The following is a 25,315-nucleotide window of genomic DNA, read 5'->3' on the forward strand; positions in this document are numbered from 1 at the left end:
AGATGGTAACAGGTTAGCCTAGTTAAAACGACTGAGTTCATCTTCCTGAAATCGATTTTATTTGAAAATAAAAAAAAAAATTATCCGCAATTTTCTCCAGGTTACGAAATCTTATTTATCTTCCCAGTATTTGGTCTAGGGTTAGGTAAAAGATTATAATTTATCTAATAAGTTCGAAGAAAAATCACTTAGTTTGATTAATTCTTAACGTCTTAGGGCATCAAAATGTTTAAACAGTTGTGTAAACTTTTTTTAAATACATTCAATAACAAAATTTCTTTCCCGACTTTACCAATTTTATTCATAAAGGTAAATTTTCTATGCTTTGGTAAATGATTATAATTTATCTAATCAGTTTGAAAAAAAATTTCTCCGTTTAAATATACCTTAACATCTTGGTTTATGTAATAGTTATTTACATTATGAGCGCGGTAGGTGAAATTTTACAAGCGAGGTTTTAATTTTGAAGCGGAGTGCTTTAATAAAACCCAGCCCTTTAAAATGCCCTAACGCGCAAATAATGTATTAAATTTTTTGTCCGACCTATTTTTTTACTTATACTAATCTTTCAAATTCAAACCCTACTAAATTGTAACTTGGTATCGAGTACGCTGCTTTAAACAATTTTCCAAGAGGCGTTGCGTTAAAACATTTGCAGCGAAAAAGAATGTAAAAATATTTTCTTAACATTTCGCTTTTCTAACTAAAATTTTTTTCATTTCTCAAATATGCTGTTGAACAAAAACTTGCGTAAATAGCATTTCTGCAGATATCCTTTATTATTTAATAATTTCTTCAAAATCTTTGAACCAAAAATCAAAAATAAAAATTTTTCTTCCCGACTCTCTACCAACTTTATTCATAAACTGACCATTCATATACGAAACTTTCTGAGGTTTACGATTTGGTGTTGATTTTTTTTATATAATTTTTGCATTGAGATTACAAAAAAAAGTTGTTTTCAGGCAACCCCCAAAGTTTGCCTAAACTTTCCAAATAGAAGTAATTTAATTTGATGTAAAAATATGCAAAAATTGCAAAAAAAACATCAAAACTACTGGTTGATTGAAGCTCAAAACAACAAAACAGTCATTTTCAGAACACTTGGTGGTTGCGTACGAAAATTTTGTGTTTGTGCTACGAGGCGAAGACTATGAAAATGGTTTATTCTGTTGAACAAGACACTTTCATCGTTATGTCTTGTCGTAATGGCACTTCTTAAACGAAGAATCTGTGTATTCTGTAACCGTTTGTAAGCAAGAATATCTGGCCAAATATCGTGATTTAATAATAATTCAAGAAACATCGTTAAAGGCTCACATTAGAGTTGTAATCAACAGATTTGTTCGAACTGGCAGTGCCAACAAAAAAAACTCTCGTGGATGATTTTAAATATCTGGGGAATAACTTGAGACGACTTGAGCAGAATTGAACAATTGAACAACGGGTCCAAAGTATCGACGAAAGGATGTTACGGAATATTTTTGAAATTAAAAAAGAGTCAACATGTGTCTTGAACAGAATGATGAACATTTTCAACATTTACTGTGATGTTTAACCGCAATACATTTATTCCTTTTTATCGTATAGAATTACTTAGTTTTATTTTTTAAAAACATTTATAATTTTCTTACAGATATAATAATTATATTATCTCATTTCATATAAACTAAATTCTTTCAGGTAGTTGTGGGCCGCTTCTACTAGGAACATGTAATGCTTCTGCAACAAAAACACATATTAGCTGTTTAGTTAAAACTAAAGGATACAAAAACCTTTAACAATTTTTTTAATTCTTATAATTCTAATAATTTATACGTACTTTGTTCACAAAAAAATTCTCAAAGTGACGTCGAAGCATTCTAACACTGCCACAAATATCGCATATCCCCTTGGTTTTAATTTTTTGAATGACGTACGTAAGAGCAATATATAAACCAGACGTAGTTAACTTTCCCCTAAAACGAAAACCATTAAAACGTAAACCCTAAACCACTTTTCTTTTACCCGTCTGCAATCAGCACCATTTCGACCTTTTTAAAAATCTCGTTAGATTCGCGAACAAAATTTATAAAATTCTGAGCCTTTGGCAAAGATGGGATCGGCGTCAGCCAGTTCTTCAAAGATATAACTTCAACAATTTGAGTTGCCTACAACAGAAAAAATTCACTTAACCCTGAAACTAGTGTCTTTCTTCATATTTACAGTTGCAGTAGTCATTTTCACAGTTATCCAATCGTAACTTTTCAAGTTTCTTGTCATTTGATGCTCTAATTTGACGTCTGCGTTTATTTCTATCACAGGCTGGTTTTCGTTAGGCCACAAGAAAATCTCTTTGTTAAGAGTCACAACTGCTGCCACACTTTCATCTTGTACTAGATTGAAAAGGTCGCACAAGGATCTCGCTTTAGGTTCATGCAACACTATAAATTTTTCTGAGTTTTAAAACCGTAAATTTTGACAACCTTGAAGCGTTTCAACAAAGAATCAGCGTTCCCAGAAGTGCAAGGAGCGGGCAGCAAATCGTCTGCACTTTCTGAAAAGAAATAGTTAAAATTTGCAATTATGTTACACTCGACGTACCTGGACGGATCGCTTGACTGTAGCGCTCATCGCCATCGTATTTTATTCGATCTAACCACTCAGTATCCTGCAGATAATGAAGATGCTTCTGGATTTCAGCCTTGTCGAAAAGTTTTTCTTTGTTAACGTCGAACTCGTTGCACTTTATGGTCGTGTCAATGTAACGAAGACAATCGGCGATGACGGTGTGAGCCGCTACGTAGTGGTCGAAATCCACCATCAACTCCGACGTGTACTGTGTGAGGTTTTTGAGATTTGCCATCACATCTACTGCTCCGTCTTTCGTGGCTGTCCTCAAGGACATGTCACAAAGCAGAACGAAACCGACCCCCCTCATTCCTGAACTGTAATCCAAAATTTTCTGAAAGAACACTTCGCACACTTTATAACAAACCTGCTGTGGACCAGAATCGGTGATTCGCAAGAATGTGGTATTTTGCTCATTTTTTGGAAAAAGTTTACGTAATTAAGGGAGAATAAATAAAGTCCGTCGTCTGACTCTAGGCGGAAATGTAGTTGCTCGATCTAGAACATTATGAGTGAACGAAAATAATCGAATTTCCGGGTAATAACCTGTCGAGATTTGTTTTTAAATCGTATGGTAAATTTGTTGTGATTAAACAAGTCATGATCTTCCGACGTAGTACACTGTACGGTGACATCACCATAGACGTTTTTGCCTTCGGTGGGCCAGTATAGTTTAACGTCGGACTGTAATTATTAAATTCAGTGTGTTTGTGATGTTATTTTATAAATCTCACTTTGTCCTTTGTGTGGATGTCTTCAAACAATACAATGTAGCAAATATTCTCCGTCCATATTGTTTTCCAAAATTCGTCGTACTCATTAGAACTCGGTATTTTGATGACAGCGTAAGTTTTATTAATTTGAAGACCCTACAAAAATGTTGGTAGATTTTGAAAATGAAAACAAATCATCTTTACGCTAATATAAATCATGTCGACATATTCGACGAAGTCTGTCGTAACTTGAACAGTCTCGTAGGTGCAAATGGATTCTAGAATTGCCTACAATAAAAGTGGTTGACGCCAGATTAAAGAAAAACTTTGGATAATTTCTTGATTATGCTATATTAATTTCGAAATGTACCTCATGTTGTTGCTTCAAATCCTGATTGTCGAGAGACATTTTAGTATAATTTTGGAAATTTTTACGTTCAATGATTTTTGAAAGATGGTCTAGGTTTTCACTAACAGCTTTTATCTGAAAGTGTTAATCGTGGGTAGATCTGATCGTCATTTAAAACAACTTACAGGTTGAGATTTTTGGCTTTTTCGTCTATTTTGTTTTGTGTCCACTAAAGGTAACTCGATTGTTTGACGATCTGCTTCACTGTCTAAGAACAAAGAAATAGAAGATTAATGTAAGTATAAAAAACGAAAAACAAACTGGGGCTAATTGTAGGCACTGTAAGAAAAAATCTAGAAACAATAATTTAGTTTTGTCAAGTTACTTTTGTTGTAAATTTTTGTTTTATTTTTCTCTTACCTGATGTACGATTTCTCCATGAAAATCCGACATCCTTCTTTGTGTACCATTTACTAAAAAAATACAGAACCTGAAGGCTGTTGTCACTAGTATACAAAAGTTAAGAAAAATTGATTTGCTTGGATCACTTTTGAACTCAAATATTACAAACTTTGCGAAGCAAACTTATTTACTTGAAATTAAAAATACTTACAATCCAAAGAATATCACTACCAGTACTACAATTAATAGCACAGGCGGCCAGTAGTAGTTAGGATTTACAACGACTCGCTTTATCTTCTCCACTGGGTTATACGTGTATATGGTAGTCCTACTCTCATTTTCGAAAAAATTTTGCAAAACGATTGTGATGTTGTCAGTAGTTTCTGGTTTCAGAAAAGAATTATCCTTCTCTTTGCAACTGGGATGCTGTTGAAGACTTCCAACATATATTTCTAACGTTTCTGTTATCTGTAAAAGGTCACACTCCACAATGACTTTCAAGTTTTTCAGTTCATACTCTTCTAAGCTTGGATATAATTCGAGATTGCTTTGTTTGTCTGATCTTAGAACTAATAGTTGGTAGGTGTGGGTATATCCCCGGACTTTGTTCGGTAAAACCAGAATTTTAAGTAAACCATTTGAAATGACGAATTCGGGGTCGTCTGATAACTTTGGGACGTCAACTGGACTCGTTGTCATCTGTTGTGCTGAATCTCCATCTTCCCCGTTAAATGCATAGACTGCTACTGTGTATTCAGTTGTTGGAGAGAGTAGTGAACCGTCAAACTTTTGTGAACACATAAATTCAATGAAGGTCGTACTTCGATATAGAGTTGTACCTACCAGGTAGTGATAGGTCAAATTGTATGTTTCTCGCGACACGTTTAACTTTTGTTCATCAATTATTTTCTTTTGGTCAGTAGTCGAATCAATGACTTGAATTCCAAAGTAAGATACCTCTCCATTTGTTTCATTTGGATGTTTCCATACTACCTGCATGTTGTTTTTTGTAGTCCAGTTAAGCATTAAGTTATACGGAGGCTTGGATTTCTCTACGAAGTGTTTGTTCATTAGGAAAACAGAATTTTGACATGACATAATTTTGGTACCAGTTTTGACGTAGGTTTGAATTTCTTTGGGTGGACTATAATCCTTCACAGCTTTGTTTATTGCATAAACCTGTAACCGTCAGAATAAAATGTAGGAAACTGTTTTGGGTACTTCAATATTGCGTACTTTAATTGTAAGATCTACATTTGATGGTAAGTCATTTAATATTGCACAATGAAGCTCAGGCCACAGCCTGCACCGTCTGATTTGCATTTCCTCTTCCACTTTTTTACGATAAATAAAATAATTAATTTTATAGTTCTTTAAAACACCAGTAGGCGGATAAGGCGGTTTCCACCTTAATGAAACGGACGACGCATTTTTGGTGTAGACAAGTAAATTCGAGACGGACTTCGATACTGTTAAAAATGATTAGATTTTATCATAATATTTTTAAAATTTGTAAGTGACCTGTTGTCTTTGTTTCGAATTTTTTCTTTTGTGGTGCACTACAACTTCCATTTACGCGACATAGCTTAACTTCTAGATCATATTCTGAAAAGGATTGCAGATTTATAACTTCAATGATGCCAGTCTTGGGGAGAGTTTTAATATCGATTTTACGTTGTGTATTTTTATTTTGACACCATTCGCTGATACATGTAGTCTTTATTTCCACTGTAAGTGGGCCTCGAATGCTTTCACATTTTATTTCAGACAGTACGATGCTTGCACTCTCATGTGTAGTGTTTATGCGGACGATGTTGGGTGTTTCTTCTGGTTGGATTGTCCGACAATAAGGTGTTGTTGTTCTTTGAGAAACAGGTGATCCACTAAATTTGGTGTTTAAGGCAAACACGGTAAATTCATATGTTGAATAAGGAATCAGTTCGGTGATCGTAACGGAAGTGTCTTGTGTTTCTCGCCGAGATTTCCTTGACGATTCAAAAGAAGTAAAATTACAATCCATATAAGACACATACTGAAAATTTTATTTCTGAGCGTTTTATCTGATTATTTATCAAACTGTTTACTTGGTATTCTATAACATAGTGTTTAAAAACACCATTTATGGAGAACGGTTCGACCCATTTTAAAAGTACAGTCGTAGCGGACATAGCCGTCACCGTAAGATTCATAACAGAAGTGGGTACTAAAATTAATTTTCAAACTTCTACAACTGAAAATAATCACATATTAAAGTAATACGTTTTTATTACCTCTTTCGTCGGTTGCAAATTTTTTTTCGTAGGTTTTTTGTATGCCTCTAACTCTGACCGTGTAACTTTTGTATGGCAACAGATCAGTGTAAAAAGTACCGCTCCTGTTTGAAAAAACAGCACCTCGTTCTTCTACCGTTATGAAATACGATTTACAGGTAAGTGTAGTACCCTTACGAATAACATAATTATTTTCACTTTGTAACGACTCCTATCAACTTGAAGTAGGTACTTACCTCCGATAAATATATTCTTGCAGTAGTCTTGGATGTTTCAATATTAATATCATCCTCGGAAATTTCTACAAAATTAATTGCCTACTTCAAAACATTGCGGCAACAAAAAAAGTACTTACCGTCGCATCTTGTTGCAAAGTTATTAACTTTTAAATGATCATTAATATTCCACTTTCCGTTTGGTCCCACAATAACACTTCGAACAAGATACTGTGTTCCTGATGTCAAATTAAGAATTTTAAAAATTCCAGTGCTGTTGAATTCGTGGTATTGATCACTCACGTTTCTCCAGTTGATATCCGAAGCGTCGGCTGTCTAAAAGATGGAGTTTTTCAGATAAATATTAAAAAAAATAAAATTACAACTTTGTATTGCACTGTGTAATATTGTGTTATGGGGTAAGATGCAGAATTTTCAAGTTGGAAGTTTGAGACTCTGACGATAGCTTCTGTGTACAAGATTTCAGTTATTTCTGGAGGATTCGCAAATATTGCTGGTGCTGTATTATATCGAAAGAGAAAGAAGGTTATTTATTTTTATTCCTGTGCATAATATTTTAACATACGTATATCGCATTTTTTACCATAGTAGTTTTTGAGACATCCATATGGACACGTTCCAGTCGCCTTGTTACACTCATACTTGCAGTTTGTACATTGTTTTTGACACCCATGACCGTAAGTCTTCCTTGCACATCCTAAAATCATTAACCGATATTAATATTGGAGAAATATTATTGTAATATTTATTATTACTATAACGACACTCTGAACCAGAGTAACCAGCGGAACAAACGCACTTCCGCTCTTGGCAAACTTTTAAGTATTCACAGTTGTAAGTCACCCAGTGACATGGTACACAAAATTCCCCAATCGTATCTTCTGGACACTTGCTGTTAAGGTTGGGTTGAGATTGGCCCTTAAGATCAGTAACTCCTTCGGAATCAGATATTAATTGACACGATACCCTCTCGCTTAATTTCAACATTCGAAATTCTAATAATATGTAAATTAGTTAATAATAATTATCTTATACAATTCTGGTTGTTTGATTTTTACCTTTTTCTCTACATAATCTGACTTTATCGATCGCCCAATAAGGTTTTGGGTCTGAACTTTTAGTAGTTATTGATAATTTTATTGCGTTTGAAGTGTTGGCGTTCTCAGTCATAATTTTAATTTGGTCCCAACCTGAATGCTAAATTGTTTTGTGGGCAATCAGTTCTGCATTTTGGCATACTTTTCCCGTCATAACTTCTTGGACATCAAATATCCACCCATGTCAAAAAGTCATTGTAGTGTAAACCTAACTATCACTGATTTTCTTAAAGTCATATTGTTTGAAATGCCACCTATAAGCTGTAAAGTCAGAATAATATCGTTGGTAGAAGGTCGTATGCCTTACCGGCAAATTGCAGCACTTTTGAGTAAGATTGTCTGTTCTTGATAATCTTCATAAGTCGTCACACTTTGTGAAGGATTATCAAAGCAAAACAAAAAATAAAGTTAGTAAGTACTAAGGGTCGGTTTACATTTATGACAAATGAGACATGGGTGTCCAAAAAGTTATGAAGGGAAATGTATTTATTGCAAGCTGAGAAAGCAAGGTATCATTAGATTTGGTACAAGACGATTAAAGTTAAAAACATAGCCAGTGGTTTGACATACTACTGCAGTACTGCAGTCTAGATAATACAATATGTGGCCAATATCTTTTGGGAGATACGAATTATATTAATAGTTTTGAACCGTCAGTGCGATCTAAAATTTGTAACTTTTTCTGTTATAGCTTATAAAGTTATCATCATGTAGCAGTATATACAATATATACAGGGTGTTAGGGAATGCTTGCAACAAAATTTGAAGGTAGCCTCCTGATGAAGAGAACAACAAAAAATGCTAGTAACACTTTTTTCAAAGGTTAATAGTTTTTTCTAAAAAGCATATCGAAAAATCAGTCCCCACATTTTGAGAACTGCCGACGTTGTCTTTTTTTTTCTAAGGTAGTTGTGAAAATTCTGGAACTAAGATGATTATTTCCTTAGAAACGATTAAATCTAATTTGTCAAAAATTGACAAAAATGTCACATTTACATCAATACAATAAACACCTTTGAGTTTTAAAATGTTTGATTCGGACGTTTAACGAAATAGACGCGGTTCCGACACGCTAATAAGAGTACCAACGTGGTTGTTAACGGAAATTTCAGAAAACACCACAAACGGCCTCTGAAAACCTGCAGTGATACCAGAAAGAGGGGGTTTTGCGTTTTCCCCTGAAAAAAATCCCGAAGGAAAACACTAGAAAGATTAGAAAAATCTATCTTTCAGCAGTGTGGTAAATGAAATGTTGAAATAGTTCGTCAACTCAAGCGCAATAGCGCTCCCAGTTGATCTAATACTACGGAAAAAAGGGACAACTCATGGCACCCAACCTCGTGATAAAACTCGCTCCACCCAAGATTCGGAGGAGTCTGTAGGACCTAAGTTCGTCGGTCCATATTTCCGAGTCCGGTCTGATCACTCGCCTAATGTGGTCCATTAATGTAGCAGCGGAACGGTTGGGAATGTAGGACAACTAACTCCGCTTGTTGATCGTTCGTATACCACTCGTTATGAAAATTGCAACAAAATAATTTGCCGCTTGTAGGTAAAAATCCGAACTTATACAATGTACATGAGGCTCCTGGGCAAGAACAAGATGAGCAAATAATCCCGGCGCAAGCCGTGTACTCGAAAGTGAACCGTAGCAAGGAACACTTACTACTGAAATGACAGAAAAACTCATTTTATATGCACTTTCATTTGCCCTTTGTACGATAACTGTCGGGTTTCCTGCCAATTCCCTCATATTAAACTGTGTTTACTATCCCCTTTGCAATGGAAGTGATTTCATTATTGATAATAAAAAGGTACCCTTAGAGTACTGAAATCATAGAACGCTTAAGGTATTTTCTTTGTTACTCCTTAATGGTTAACCATATACTAAATGTTCTTGTTTTTAAGAATTTTTTTAGTATTAGGAAATAAAAAAAGATCCTAGAAATAGTCTAAGCAGTTGAAATATTCTCAAAAATCAGGTAAAAATTGGTGTTAAACACTGCTTAGCACTCCAACGTCCAACATTATCTTTTTATTTTTCGATTGTCCAGCAATTATCTTTTCTTAATAAATTTATATTCTACTTTTGCTTTGCGGAAAAAGGTAGAATACATAGTTTATTAACAAATACAAGAAATGTATTGTATAAGTTATAAACTTTGTTCAAAATCTTCCAACGATTTTAAAATTTAAACCAATTTGTTAAATACAATTTTTAACACAAAGAAAAATAACCTTTAATTATAATAAATAAACAAAACGAATAAGCGAAAATAAAAAACAAAAAACGCAAAAACAAAACAAGTAAATTAAAGCAGATGTTGGAAGTGAGCACCATTTGTACGAATACAAGCTTCTTCTCTCCTGAGTAATGAGTTACTGACTCTATTTAATTCTTCAGGATCGTTTCGAATCCGTTCTGCGGCCATCATAACTCTTGCTTCTAAATCTTCTAAATTATTAACTGGAGTTCGATAAACAATTGATTTCATATAACCCCATAAGTAGTAATCACAACTGTTAAGATCGGGAGAACGGGGTGGCCAAGCGATGGGTCCACCTCTTCCAATCCATCTCTCACCATAAACATTCGTCAGGAATTGTCGCACTTGTAAACTAAAATGCGCAGGAGCACCATCGTGCATAAAGTACATCCTTCGTCGAATGTCTAAAGGTACATCTTCCAATAACAATGGCAAATGTGTTTCCAAAAAATGAAAGTAATTGTCTCCGTTCAGTCTTTCCGATAGAACATATGGTCCTATCATTTGATTACTTATTATTCCGGCCCAAATGTTTAATGAAAAACGTTGTTGAAAGTGCGTCTCGTAAATCGCGTGAGGATTGGCATCTGCCCAGCGGTGAGTATTATGAAAATTAAGTATTCCATCCCTAGTAAAACAGCATTCATCTGTCATCAGTATGGAAGAAAGAAATCCGGGAATTTCATTATTGCTGTTCACTATCCATCGGCAAAAGTTTTGTCTAGGAATGAAATCGTTCGGACTTAAATTCTGGACCCGCTGGAGGTGGTACGGGTACAAAAGAGATTCGCGTAGCGTTCTCCACACAGTCCAGTGACTAACACCTACTTCTCGAGCAATTTCACGCGTACTAGCTGACGGGTCTTCTTCAACACGATTGATAATGTGCTCTTCAATGTTGACCATATCTGGATCTCGACCTCGTCCAATCTCCTGATTTTTAGGTAAAACTGATCCTGTCTCCCGCAACCTTCTATCCACGGCTGAAAAGGTTTCGCGATACGGTTGTCGACGCCCAGGAAAACGTTCAGCATACCGTCTTGCTGCAGCTCTAGCATTGCCTCCCCATAAACAAAATGCATGTCTACATATTCTTCTATGCTGTATTCTGGCATTTTTTCTCAATGAGTATTACTGACAATGACAGTTATAAATCTAACAATAATATTTGAAACAATTTGAACAATGTTAGTGTATCTCGGTAACTAAGCAACGATGCTTTTTTTTAACGATTCCCTTGATAGATAGAAAGCAAATTGCCATTCCTAATTCGTTGCTAAGTAACAATAGAAATTTTAATAATGGAACGTATTATTGAAAAATTGGCCTCCATGCAGTTCCAAAACGGTGTGATACTTATTTTTAAGGGGATTTAAAAGAAAAACTATACATTTTTGAAAAAAGTTGTACATAGATTTTAGATTTCTTTTTTTGTAATGCCTTTGCTCTGAAAGTTTGTTGCAAGCATTTCCTAACACCCTGTATATATATAGGTTTTTCAAATATTTTTGCTTAAAATTTGACAACAAGCAGTACAGTTTGAAAAGTTACTTATTTTGTGCGATCAGTTTCGCACAAAATGTAGCTTCTTAAATCTCGTTAAAGATGTTACCTCTTTGAGGATTGTTTTGATGTACTGCTACATTATGTCAAATCTCTCATTGTTTTTTCACTTCGACCATTTTGTTTTAAAATTTAATAAAACTTTAAAAAGTTGCTTAAGTTAAGTCCGATACTGCATGTGTATAGAAGAAGACTTTATTACAAACAAGGAAAGTCACGAAACAAAGAATAAAGCAAAAGTTACTCTAACCTGTTTACATCCTAAATACGTACTTTGAGTTCGAAGTCTTCCGTTTTTAAAACATGTTGCCCGTCCTCTAAAGATAGTACCAATTTACAAGAAGGGCACATCGTGACGTACATTGAAATGCATACAAATGTATCTGCCCTAAATATAGGAGGCCCTAAATTAACATCGCTACTTGCAGCATCCGCATAAAGAAAATCAACTGAAAACATGTATGTATTAGTCTTCTATGTAAGCACAGACTTATTTTTTCATAACTTACGGTTATGAATCTTCCATAGACCTTTGTTTATTTTGCTATGGACTATAATATGTGTAACGTCTATGGGAATATCGTAATCTTCCCATTCCATTATTAGTTGTTCTTTTTGATTACTAAACTGACTAAATCTCAGTACATTTTTATGTTTGGACAAAACAAAATGTGACCACATTTTGTTAGAGAGATAAGTAGGGACAACGGTATGCTAAACATAAACCATGCAAGTGTAAGAAAAATAGAAAATTTGAAATGCATACGTTTTTGTATACTCTTTGTTCATTGCAAGGTGTTTGAGGCAATTTTCCATCTTCTGAAGGGATGTATCCTTTTTCGCATTTTCGTATTGCACTGCCCATTCCACCGAAAGCTTGCAGCATGAACCAGTAGCAACGGGAGTTCGGTGGATATTCACCGTCGCAAAGAAATATGTGACCTTCTTTTTGGATCCTGATGGAAAGGGGAATATCGAAGCTCTCTTTCTTTAGAACTATGTTTTGAAAGTGTTGGTAGAGTAATTTATCAGAACTTAATTCCACGTATTCCGTTCTGATCACGTCCATAGCTACATTTGCAAAAGTAAGAACATATATTATATTTTTTTGTTTGAATGTATTATTTTGGAATACCTTCCCATCTTTCGTCTAAAATTGGGTGGTTAAAGTTGGACTGCATCGAAGTCTGCAGCCGCCAAGGGTGTTTCATGAAATATTTTCTGGTAATTTCGTCGTCTCGGATGTCATAATTCCTTTCGCCATTTCGTTGTTCTGGTATATATTTTGAAACTACAATAAAAACGTGTTTAATGACCAGTTTTCTAACAATATATCTAAAGTGGAAGTCACTTAAAAAATATTAAATACAATTGTAATAGCGTATTTTAAATGTAACGTCTGGTCTAAGCAATATTAGCATATTTTGTCATATACTGAAGTATTTCATTAAGCTACAAATGTTCTCTTGAGCCCCCAAAAATAATATCTCTTTGTTTTGCGCTACCATAGTCAAGTTTCCCTGTCATATCTTCATGAATCCAACTTAATGCAAAAGAACTGTTCGTTACACAATAATAATAGTAGTGGTTGTAGCCCCACTGTGTCCTCGCCAAAAAGTAACTGCTCTGACAAATCGATATAGTCATATAAAGACCCACTAAACCATACAAAACTCTAAAACAGTGCAACGCTCTCATTAATTTTTATAAAAACTTGCAACAGGACCAACCTTTTTGTCGACATATTTAAACACAGTAATCAAACACACGCTGTTTAGCACATTCCGTTGAAAAAATGAATATTAATTTGTAGAGAGCGGATTTCTGTCGGGCTACGTCACGATTATTAGGTGGGGACGCGTGAATCGCTGTGAATCAGTAGCGGGTAATAATCAGTGCATTTAATTTTCACTTATTCCATAAATACAATTCACGAAACCTTAATTCGTAAAACAGCTAGGTAAATGAGAACGGGAATTAACAGCAAAGTACAACGAAGCACCGTTATTTTATTCGAAAATAGACGAAGTGCAGCTAGTAACTGTTCTGAATTCCCATCCCGCACGAGCCGTACCGAGTTTGGCCTTGCCAAGCCCGACAGAAATCCGCTGTCTATTAATTTGCCCGTTTGAGATATCCTGGTGAACTGATAACAGCACTTATTCCCAGATTATCGTGTTACGGTAACAGTTATTTACATTATGAGTGCGGTAGGTAACATTTTACAGGCGAGGCTTTAATTTTGAAGCACGACGCGCAGCATAGTGCTTTAATAAAACCGAGCGCTGTAAAATGCCCTAAAGCACAAATAATGTATTAAATTTTTTGTCGGACCTATTTTTATACCTATACTAATCTTACAAATTCAAACCCTGCGAAACTATAACTCGGTATCGCTGCTTTAAACAATTTTACAGTAGGCATTGACAGTTCGCTTTTCTAACTAAAATTTTCTTCGTTTCTCAAATATTCTGTTGAACAAAAACTTGCGTAAATTGTATTTTTGCATGAAGCCTTTGTTATTTGTAGAACAATTTATTTTTTAAAAGCCTCTTACACATAAAAAATTCCGAGTTATTTTACCTCACCGCGATGTGATTAATCAATGAATCACTGTAAAATCGCAGTTACTGGATACATCAGACACTTATGAATGATCTCTTTGCAGATCGGGGAGCCAAAAAATAACTTATCATCTTAAACAAAATTAATATTTAAACGATTTTTTTTAAGCCACCAAGTTTTCAAATTTGTTCTTGTGGATCGAGCAACCAAATTTTCTGTTAGGTGGAACAAAGTGCAATGCATCACTTTAAAAATAACACACGAAAAATTAAAATTTTCCTCTAGGGGCAGTTAAGAGTCATAACAATATACGAGGATGACATGGTAACAGGTTAGCCTAGTTAAAACGACTGAGTTTATCTTTCTGAAATCGATTTTATTTGAAAATGAAAAAAAAAAAATTATCCGCAATTTTTTCAAGGTTACGAAATTGTGTTAATCCCCAATATTTGGTATAGGATTTGGTGGTAAAAGATTATAATTTATCTAATCAGGTTGTCTGTAATCTCTTTTAAAATACATTCGTTCATGTAAACATGTCTTCAAAATCCTTGACTCAAAAATCAATAAGAATAGTTATTTACATTATGAGTGTGGTAGGTGAAATTTTGCAAGCGAAGTTTTAATTTTGAGGGCCGACGCGCAGCGGAGTGCTTTAATAAAACCGCCCCCTTTAAAATGCCCTAACGCTCAAATAATGATTTAAATTTTTTATCTGACCTATTTTTAACTTATACCTACTAATCTTTCAAATTCAAACCCTACGAAATTGTAACTTAGTATCGAGTACGCTGCTTTAAACAATTTTCCAGTAGGCGTTGCGTTAAAATATTTGCAGCGAAAAAGAACGTCAAAATATTTTCTTGACATTTCGCTTTTCTAACTAAAATTTTCTTCATTTCTCAAATATTCTGTTGGACAAAAACTTGCGTAAATAGCATTTCTGCAGGTATCCTTTATTATTTAAAAGTGTCTTCAAAATCCTTGAACCAAAAATCAAAAATTCAAATTTTTCTTCCCGACTGTCTACCAACTTTATTCATAAACTGACCATTCATATACGAAATTTTCTGAGGTTTACGATTTCGTGCTGATTTTTTTTTATAATTTTTGCATTGAGATTACAAAAAAAGTTGTTTTCAGGCAACCCTCAAATTATGCCTAATCTTTCCAAATAAGAGTAATTTAAATTGATGTGAAAATGTGCAAAAATTGGAACAAATATCAAAACTACGACTACTCGTAGTTTAAAAAAATGCAGTTTGTAAAATACTTTTGTCTTTAATACAGGCTGACTTTTATAAATGATTCTAAGGGCGTAGTTGGCCATGGATTTCAAAAATTCCGCCTCGCTGAAATTATGCCCGTGATTATGCATCATTATGACAGTTCTCACTTGTCACATTGATGTCTAATGTCATTTGTAACCTGTCATTTAAACTCGCCGTTTTTATTGTTTTAATGTTTTTCAAGTGCGATTTACAGTCATTTTCAGAACTCTTGGTGGTTGCGTACGAAAATTTTGTTTTTGTGCTACGAAGCGAAGACTATGAAAATGGTTTATTCTATTAAACAAGACACTTTCATCGTTATGTCTTGTTGCCGCAACGGGACGTCTTCAACGAAGAATGGGTGCATTCTGTAACCGCTTGTAAACAAGAATATCTGGCCAAAAATCGTGATTAATAATTCAAGAAACATCGTTAAAGGCTCACACTAGAGATGTAAACAACAGACTTGTTCGAACTGGCAGTGCCAACAAAAAGAGCTCTCGTGGATGATTTTAAGTAGGTATCTGGGGAATGACCTGAGACGACTTGAGCAGAATTGAACAATTGAACAACGGGTCCAAATTATCGACGAAAGGATGTTACAGAACATTTTTGAAATTAAAAAGACAGCCAACATGTGCCTTGAAGAGAATGATGAAAATTTTCAACATTTACTGTGATGTTTAACCGCAATAAATTTGTTTCTTATTATCGCAATGAATTGCTTAGATTTATTTTTTAAAAACATTTATAATTTTCTTACAGATATAATAATTACATTATCTCATTTCATATAAATTAAATTCTTTCAGGTAGTTGCGGGCCGCTTCTACTAGAAAGATGTAATGCTTCTGCAACAAAAAAAAACACATCAGTTGCTTAGTTAAAACAAAAGAATACAAAAAACAATTTTTTTAATTTTTCTAATTATAATAATTTATACGTACTTTGTTCACAACAAAATTCTCAAAGTGACGTCGAAGCATTCTAACACTGCCACAAATATCGCACACGCCCTTGGTTTTGATCTTTTGAATGATACACGTAAGAGTAATATATAAACCAGACGTAGTTACGTTTCCCCTAAAACGAAAAACACTAAAACGTAAACCCTAAACCACTTTCCTTTTACCTACCAGTCAGTAATCAGCACAATTTCGACGTTTTTACAAATCTCGTTAGATTCGCCAACAAAATTTATGAAATTCTGAGCCTTTGGCAAAGATGGTGTCGGCGTCAGCCAGTTCTTCAAAGATATAACTTCAACAATTTGTGTTGCCTACAACAGAAAAAAATCACTTAACCTTGAAACGGGTGATCTTCCATATTTACAGTTGCAGTGGTCACTTTCACAGTTATCCAATCGCAACTTTTCAAGTTTCTTGTCATTTGATGCTCTAATTTGACGTCTGCGTTTATTTCTATCACGGGGTGGTTTTCGTTAGGCCACAAGAAAATTTCGTTGTTAAGAGTCACAATTGCTGCCACACTTTCATCTTGTACTAGATTGAAAAGATCGCACAAGGGTCTCGCTTTAGGTTCATGCAACACTATAAAATTTCTCTGAGTTTTAAAACCGTAAACTTTGACAATCTTGAACCGTTTCAAGAAAGAATCAGCGTCTCCAGAAGTGCAAGGAGCGGGGAGCAATTCGTCTGCACTTTCTGAAAAGAAATAGTTAAAATTTACAATTATGTTACACTCGTCGTACCAGGACGGATCGCTTGAGTGATGCGCTCATCGTCATCGTATTTAATTCGATCTAACCACTCAGTATCCTGCAGATAATGAAGATGCTTCTGGATTTCAGCCTCGTCGAAAAGTTTTTCTTTGTTAACGTCGAACTCGTTGCATTTTATGGTCGTGTCAATGTCACGAAGGGAGTCCGCGATGACGGTGTGAGCCGCTACGTAGTGGTCGAAATCCACCATCAACTCCGAAGTGTACTGTGTGAGGTTTTTGAGATTTGCCATCACATCTACTGCTCCGTCTTTCGTGGCTGTCCTCAAAGACATGTCACAAAGCAGAACGAAACCGGCCCCTCTCATTCCTGAACTGTAATCCAAAATTTTCTTAAAGAACACTTTAAGCGCACTTTATAACAAACCTGCTGTGGACCAGAATCGGTGATTCGCAAGAATGAGGAATTTTGCTCATTTTTTGGAAAAAGTTTACGTAATTAAGGGAGAATAAATAAAATCCGTCGTCTGACTCTAGGCGGAAATGTAGTTGCTCGATCTAGAACATTAACAGTGAACGAAAATAATCGAATTTCCGGGTAATAACCTGTCGAGATTTGTTTTTAAATTGTATGGTAAATTTATTGTGGTTAAACAAGTGATGATCATCCGACGTAGTAAACTGTACGGTGACATCACCATAGACGTTTTTGCCTTCGGTGGGCCAGTATAGTTTAACGTCGGACTGCAATTATTAAATTCAGTGTGTTTGTGATGTTATTTTATAAATCTCACTCTGTCGTTTGTGTGGTTGTTTTCAAACAATACAATGTAGCGAATATTCTCCGTCCATATTGTTTCCCAAAATACGTCGTATTCATTAGAAGTCGGTATTTTGGTGACAGCGTAAGTTTTATTAATTTGAAGACCCTACAAAAATTTTGGTAGATTTTGAAAATGAAAGCAAATCATCTTTACGCTAATATAAATCATGTCGACATATTCGACGGAGTCTGTCGTAACTTGAACAGTCTCGTAGGTGCAAATGAATTCTAGAATTGCCTATAATAAAAGTGGTTGACGCCAGATTAAAGAAAAACTTTAGATAATTTGTTGATTATGCTATATTAATTTCGAAATGTACCTCATGTTGTTGCTTCAAATCCTGATTGTCGTGAGACATTTTAGTATAATTTTGGAAATTTTTACGTCCAATGATTTTTGAAAGATGGTCTAGGTTTCCACTAACAGCGTTTATCTGAAAGTGTTAATTGTGGGTAGATCTGATCGTCATTTAAAACAACTTACATGTTGAGGTTTCTTGCATTTTCGTCTATTTTGTTTTGTGTACACTAAAGGTAACTCGATTGTTTGACGATCTGCTCTACTGTCTAAGAACAAAGAAATAGAAGATTAATGTAAGTATAAAAAATGAAAAACAAACTGGAGCTAACTGTAGGTACTGTAAGAAAAAGTCTAGAAACAATAATTTAGTTTTGTCAAGTTACTCTTGTTGTAAATTTTATAACTGTTTTATTTTTCTCTTACCTGATGTATGATTTCTCCATGAAAATCCGACATCCTTCTTTGTGTACCATTTACTATAAAAATAGTATACAAAAGCTAAGAAAAACTGATTTGCTTGGTTCACTTTTGAACTCAAATATTACAAACCTTGCCAAGCAAACTTATTAACTTGAAATCAAAAATACTTACAATACAAAGAATGTCACTACCAGTACTAGAATTAATAGCACAGGCGGCCAATAGTAGTTAGGATTTACAACGACTCGCTTCATCTTCTCCACTGGGTTATACGTGTATATGGTAGTCCTACACTCATTTTTGAAAAAATTTTGCAAAACGATCGTGATGTTGCCAGTAATTTCTGCCTTCAGAGAAGAATTATCCTTGTCCTTGCAACTGGGCTGCTGTTGAAGACTTCCAACATATATTTCTAACGTTTCTGGTATCTGTGAAAGGTCACACTCCACAATGACTTTCAAGTTTTTCAGTTCATACTCTTGTAAGTTAGGATATAGTTCGAGATTGCTTTGTTTGTCTGATCTTAGAACTAAGAGTTGGTAGGTGTGGGTATATCCCCGGACTTTGTTCGGTAAAACCAAAATTTTAAGTAAACCATTTGAAATGACGAATTCGGGGTCGTCTGATAACTTTGGGACGTCAAGTGGACTCGTTGTCATCTGTTGTGCTGAATCTCCATCTTCCCCGTTAAATGCATAAACCGCTACTGTGTATTCAGTTGTTGGAGAGAGTAGTGAACCGTCAAACTTTGAACGAAGTTGAGTAATTCTTCTGGTTGGATCTCCTCAGAACTAGCTGTTGTTGTTATTTTAGAAAACGGTGGTCCACTGAAATTTGTGTTTAAAGCAAACACAGTAAATTCGTATGTTGAATAAGGAATCAGTTCGGTAATTGTTACGGACGTATTTTCTGTTTCTCGACGAAATTTCGTTGGCGATTCAACAGAAAAAAAATTACAACCTCGGTAAGACACATGCTGAAAATTGTGTTTCTGAACGTCTTATCCGATTATTTATCAAACTAAATATTTACTTGGTATTCTACAACATAGTGTTTAAAAACACCATTTAAGGACAACGGTTCGGTCCATTTTAAATCTACAGTCGTTGCGGACGCAGCGGTGCCCGTAAGACTCAAAACAACAGTGGGTGCTAAAATTAATTTTCAAACTGAAAATAATCACATAATAAACTAATACGATTTTAATACCTTTTTCGTCGGTTGCAAATTTTTTTTCGTATGTTTTCTGTATGCCTCTGACTATAACCTTGTAACTTTTATAGGGCAGCAGCTTAGTCAAAAAAGTACCGCTCCTGTTTGAAAAACCAGCAGCACCTTCTTCATCTAACGTTATGAAATGCGATTTACAAGTAAGTGTAGTACCCTTACGAATAAAATAATTATTTTCACTTTGTAATGTTTCCTATAAACCTGAAGTACTTACCTCCGATAAATATATTCTTGCAGTAGTCTTGGATGTTTCAATATTAATATCATCCTCGGAAATTTCTACAAAATTGATTGCGTACTTCAAAACATTGCGATAACAAAAAAAGTACTTACCGTCGCATCTTGTTGCAAAGTTATTAACTTTTAAATGATCATTAATATTCCACTTTCCGTTTGGTTCCATAATAACACTTTGAACAAGATACTGTGTTCCTAATGTCAAATTAAGGATTTTAAAAATTCCAGTGGTGTTGAATTTGTGGTATCGATCATTCACGTTTCTCCAGTTGATATCCGAAGCTTCGGCCGTCTAAAAAATTGAGTTTTCAGATCAATATTTTAAAAACTAAAATTACAACTTTGTATTGCACTGTGTAATATTGTGCTATGGGGTAAGATACAGAATTTTCAAGTTGGAAATTTGAGACTCTGACGGTAGCTTCTGTATACGAGATTTCAGTTATTTCTGGAGGATTCGCAAATGTTGCTGGTGCTGTTATATCGAGAGAGAAAGAAGGTTATTTATTTTTATTCCTGTGCATTTTATTTTAACATACGTATATCGCATTTTTCACCATAGTAGTTTTCACGACATCCACCAGGACACGTTCCGGTCACCCCGTTACAGTCATACTTGCAGTTTGTACATTGTTTTTGACACCCATGACCGTAAGTCTTGCGTGGACAAACTAAAATCATTAACCGATATTAATATTGGGAAAATATTGTTGTAATATTTATTGTTACATTGATAACAATCTGAACCTAAGTAACCAGCGGAACAAACGCACTTCCGCTCTTTGCAAACTTTTAAGTTATAACAGGTTATAGACATCCAGAGACATGGTACACAAAATTCCCCAATCGTATCTTCTGGACACTTGCTGTTAAGGTTAGGTTGAGATGGGCCCTTAACATCAGTAACTTGTTCAGAATCAGATATCAATTGACACGATGCCCATGTCCGTGATTTCAGCATTCGAAATTCTAATAATAAGTATATTAGTTAATAATCATTATCTGATACAATTCTGGTTGTTTGATTTTTACCTTTTTTTCGACATAATCTGACTTTATCGATCGCCCAATAAGGTTTTGGGTCTGAACTTTTAGTAGTTACTAATAATTTTATTGCGTTTGAAGTGTTGGCGTTTTCAGTCATAATTTTTATTTGGTCCCAACCTGCATGCTAAATTGTTTTGTGGGCAATCAGTTCTGCATTTTAGCATACCGTTCCCGTCATAATTTTTTGGACATCAAATATCCGTCAATGTCAAAAAGTCATTGTAGTTTAAGCTTAACTGTTACTGATTTTCTTAAAGTCATCTTGTTCGAAATACCACCTATAAGCTGTAAAGTCAGAATAATATCGTTGGTAGAAGGTGGTATGTCTTACCGGCAAATTGCAGCACTCTTAAATAAGATTTTCTGTTCTTGATAATCTTTATAAGTCGTCACACTTTGTGAAGGATTATCAAAGCAAAACGAAAAATAAGGTTAGTAAGTACTAAGGGTCGGTTTACATTTATGACAAATGAGACATAGATGTCCAAAAAGTTATGACGGGAACTGTATTTAATGCGAGCTGAGAAAGCAAAATATCATTAGATTTGGTACAAGACGACTAAAGTTAAAAACATAATCAGTGGTTTGACATAATATTGCAGTACTGCAGTCTAGATAATACAATAGGTGGCCAATATGTTTTGGGAGATACGAATTATATTAATACTTTTGAATCGTCAGTGCGATCTAAAATTAGTAACTTTTTTTGTTATAGCCTATAAAGTTATCATCATGTAGCAGTATATACAATATATATATATATTGGTTTTTCAAATATTTTTCTTAAAATTTGACAATAAGCAGTACAGATCGAAAAGTTACTTACTGCTACATTATATCAAATCACTCATTGATTTTTCACTTTGACCATTTTGTTTTAAAATGTAATAAAAGTTTAAAGACTTGCTTAAGTTAAGTCCGATACTGCTTATGTACAGAAGAAGACTTTATTATAAACAAGGAAAGTCACGAAACAAAAGAATAAAGCAAAAGTTACTCTAATCTGTTTACGTCCTAAATACGTACTTTGAGTTCGAATTCTTCCGTTTTTAAAACATGTTGCCCATCCTCTAAAGATAGTACCAATTTACAAGAAGGACACATCGTGACGTACATTGAAATGCATACAAATGTATCACTAAATATAGGAGGACCTAAATTAACCTCGCTACTTGCAGCATCCGCATAAAGAAACTCAACTGAAAATATGTAAGTATTAGTCTTCTATGTAAGCACTGACTTATTTTTCCATAACTTACAGTTATGAATCTTCCATAGACCACTGTTTTCTTTGCTGTGGACTATAATATGTGTAACGTCTATGGGAATATCGTAATCTTTCCATTCCATTATTAGTTTTTCTTTTTGATCACTAAACTGACTAAATTTCAGTACATTTCTGTGTTTAGACACAACAAAATGTGACCACATTTTGTTAGAGAGAAAAGTAGGGACAATGGTGTGCTAAACATAAACGATGCAAGTGTAAGAAAAATAGAAAATTTGAAATACATACGATTTTGTATACTCCTTGTTCGTTGCAAGATGTTTGAGGCAATTTTCCAGGTTCTGAAGGGATGTGTCCTTTTTCGCATTTTCGTATTGCACTGCCCATTCCACTAAAGGATTGCAGCATAAACCAGTAGCAACGGGAGATCGGTGGATATTCACCGTCGCAAAGAAATATGTGACCCTCTTTTTCGATTCTGATGGACAGGGGAATGTCGAAGCTCTCTTTCTTCAGAACTATGTTTTGAAAGTGTTGGTATTTTACTTTTTCAAAACTTCGTTCCACGTATTCCGTTTTTATCACGTTCATGGCTGCATTTGCAAAAATAATAAAATATTTTTTGTTTGAATGTATTATTTTGGAATACCTTCCCATCTTTCGTCTAAAATTGGGTGGTTAAAGTTGGACTGCATCGAAGTCTGCAGCCGCCAAGGGTCTTTCATGAAATATTTTCTGGTAATTTCGTCGTCTTTGATGTCATAATTCCTTTCGCCATCTGCTTGTTCTGGTATATATTTTGAAACTACAATAAAAACGTGTTTAATATACCATATAAACAATATATATATAAAGGGGTGGTCACTTAAAAAATATTAAATAAAATTTTGATAGCGTATTTTAAATGTAACGTCTGGTCTAAGCAATATTAGCATATTTTGTCGTATACTCAAGTATTTCTTTAAGCTACAAATTTTCTCTTGAAACCCCAAAAATAATATCTCATATCTCTTTGTTTTGAGCTACCACAGTCAAGTTTCTCTGTAATATCTTCTTGAATCCAACTTAATGCAAAAGAACTGTTCGTAACACAAAAGCAATAGTCGAAGAAGTTGTTGTGGTTTTTCGACCTTTTCCTCGCCAAAAAGTAACTGCTCTGACAAATCGATATCGTCATATAAAGACCCACTAAACCATATAAAACTCTAAAACAGTGCAACGCTCTCATTAATTTTTATGAAAACTTACAACAGGACCAACCTTTTTGTCCACATATTTACACCCAGTAATCACACACACGCTGTTTAGCACATTCCACTCAAAAAATTAATATTAATTTGCCCGTTTGAGATCCTGGTGAACTGATAACAGCACTTATTCCCAGATTATCGTGTTACCGTAACAGTTATTTACATTATGAGTGCGGTAGGTAACATTTTACAGGCGAGGCTTTAATTTTGAAGCACGACGCGCAGCGGAGTGTTTTAATAAAACCGAGCCCTGTTAATATTAAAAGGACTTTTTTTAACCCACAAAGTTTTCAAATTTGTTCTTGTGGGTCGAGCAACCAAATTTTCTGTTAAGGTGGAACAAAATGCAATGCATGACTTTAAAAATAACACACGAGGTGTCGAAAAATAAAACTTTTCCTCTAGGGGTAGTTCAGAGTCATTACATTATACGAGGATGAGATGGTGAGGCCTATTCTGTAACTTTTATGTTATTTTATAACAGTCTGTTAAAAGATAACACCCCTTTAATAATAGTAATCGTATTCTGTAAATGCAAATCTTGTTAAATTTTAACGTAACCCCTGTTAAAATTTCCTGTTAAAGTTATAATTTAAAGGGAAGTTATGACATGCCTTCATAATATAACTGTCATGTCAAGTTTTAAAAATAGCTGCAGTACCAGGGTGGTTGTTAATGCAAAACGAAGAAAGAAGAGAAAGGTACCATATATAATAGTTACTATACTTTTACATAAACTACGAAAATCATTTTAGACGACAATTTCGTCTTGCTAGGCATCGCTTACGAGATGGTACGAATCCTTTCGACCTTCCAAATTTTTCTTTTCTAAAACTTTTCAGATTAAGTAAAGACGCACCAAGATATCTTACAAACACACTAGCACCCCATATGAATAATGTCTTGCGACAGACAGGTATCCCAAATTATCTTAAAGTTCTATGCTCTCTTCATTTCTATGGCCATGGTAGTTAGATATTGGTTAAGGAGGAAATTTTAGTATTAGTCAACCGTCCGTAAGTCGCTGTTTGTTGCAAGTAACAAATATCATAAATGAACATCTTTTAAATACCTGGATAAAGTTTCCTGTTACCGTACAAGAAATAAATTACAAGAAGCAATTTTTTTTTTGAAAAATACCAGTTTCCTCGTAAGGGTCTCATGCAAAAACAAATATTATACCCATCAACTTAAAACAATTTCTTCCTGATTTTAGATGCCATTGGTGCAAATGATGGCACGCACGTTGCAATTGTTACCCCTCAAGTTAATCATCCTGTCCATCTAGCAGCACCGTATTTAAATCGAAAGGGGTTTTATAGCATAAATGTTCAAATTATAGTAGATGCTCATTTAGAAATTTTAAATATGAATGCTCGTTATCCGGAAAGTGTATATGATTCCGCTATATGGATGATGTCTAATGTAAACAGGCATCTAAGAAACAAATATTTAAATGAAAACATTGACTACCATCTTATAGGCGACGAAGGATATCCATTGAGCCCTTGGCTGATGGTACAATATCCGGGACAAATTAATCCAATTGAACCTCGAGAAATCTTTAACCAAAGATTACGTAGGAGCAGAAATTGTGTGGAAGTACTGGATGGAAGGTTAAAGCGAAGGTTTCGATGCACCTTAAAAGACAGAACATTACACTACAACTCCATTAAAGCTGCAAAAATTATTATTTATTATTTATTCGATAGTCTGAATATTTCCAAGTTTTTAAATAATTAATTGAACAACAAAG

General features: G+C 34.5%; 2 protein-coding genes across 5 annotated transcripts; both read right to left on the reverse strand.

Moving 5' to 3' along the window:
* Window positions 1-1,509: 1,509 nt before the first annotated feature.
* LOC135126088 (phosphatidylinositol phosphatase PTPRQ-like) lies at window positions 1,510-23,701 on the reverse strand. 4 transcript variants are annotated; one of them, XM_064051890.1, is made up of 30 exons: window positions 23,570-23,701; window positions 23,336-23,514; window positions 22,959-23,114; window positions 22,598-22,902; window positions 22,341-22,545; window positions 22,108-22,280; window positions 21,067-21,205; window positions 20,764-21,003; window positions 20,574-20,705; window positions 6,946-7,079; window positions 6,700-6,895; window positions 6,581-6,645; window positions 6,345-6,516; window positions 6,159-6,277; window positions 5,596-6,106; window positions 5,311-5,543; window positions 5,184-5,253; window positions 4,286-5,126; window positions 4,093-4,145; window positions 3,858-3,940; window positions 3,694-3,807; window positions 3,528-3,611; window positions 3,345-3,479; window positions 3,157-3,294; window positions 2,978-3,108; window positions 2,584-2,927; window positions 2,206-2,536; window positions 2,008-2,150; window positions 1,823-1,958; window positions 1,510-1,722 (listed from the first exon to the last, which is right to left on the reverse strand). In XM_064051890.1, exons 1-27 carry the CDS (start codon window positions 23,581-23,583, stop codon window positions 2,424-2,426), a joined length of 5,079 nt encoding a protein of 1,692 aa, XP_063907960.1. In that variant the 5' UTR covers window positions 23,584-23,701; the 3' UTR covers window positions 1,510-1,722; window positions 1,823-1,958; window positions 2,008-2,150; window positions 2,206-2,423. The 4 variants fall into 4 exon arrangements, with proteins under 4 accessions (XP_063907960.1, XP_063907959.1, XP_063907958.1 ...); XM_064051889.1 differs by lacking the exons at window positions 20,574-20,705; window positions 20,764-21,003; window positions 21,067-21,205; ... (4 more) ...; window positions 23,336-23,514; window positions 23,570-23,701 and adding exons at window positions 7,146-7,277; window positions 7,336-7,575; window positions 7,639-7,777; ... (5 more) ...; window positions 13,238-13,375; window positions 13,582-13,641 and having other exon boundaries at window positions 4,286-5,253; XM_064051888.1 differs by lacking the exons at window positions 20,574-20,705; window positions 20,764-21,003; window positions 21,067-21,205; ... (4 more) ...; window positions 23,336-23,514; window positions 23,570-23,701 and adding exons at window positions 7,146-7,277; window positions 7,336-7,575; window positions 7,639-7,777; ... (4 more) ...; window positions 13,013-13,182; window positions 13,238-13,635 and having other exon boundaries at window positions 4,286-5,253.
* Window positions 16,063-20,200, reverse strand: LOC135126414 (tyrosine-protein phosphatase Lar-like). The gene is made up of 18 exons (XM_064052464.1): window positions 20,131-20,200; window positions 20,012-20,076; window positions 19,777-19,951; window positions 19,600-19,718; window positions 19,419-19,543; window positions 18,739-19,338; window positions 18,571-18,623; window positions 18,331-18,413; window positions 18,167-18,280; window positions 18,001-18,084; window positions 17,818-17,952; window positions 17,630-17,767; window positions 17,451-17,581; window positions 17,055-17,398; window positions 16,676-17,007; window positions 16,480-16,622; window positions 16,291-16,426; window positions 16,063-16,194 (listed from the first exon to the last, which is right to left on the reverse strand). Exons 1-18 carry the CDS (start codon window positions 20,198-20,200, stop codon window positions 16,123-16,125), a joined length of 2,919 nt encoding a protein of 972 aa, XP_063908534.1. The 3' UTR covers window positions 16,063-16,122.
* Window positions 23,702-25,315: the final 1,614 nt, after the last annotated feature.

The sequence above is a fragment of the Zophobas morio genome, unplaced genomic scaffold (genome assembly GCF_036711695.1).
Source record: "Zophobas morio isolate AGI-343-1 ecotype UQ-CSIRO unplaced genomic scaffold, CSIRO_AGI_Zmor_V1 ptg000010l, whole genome shotgun sequence".
In the NCBI taxonomy this organism is placed as follows: domain Eukaryota; kingdom Metazoa; phylum Arthropoda; class Insecta; order Coleoptera; family Tenebrionidae; genus Zophobas; species Zophobas morio.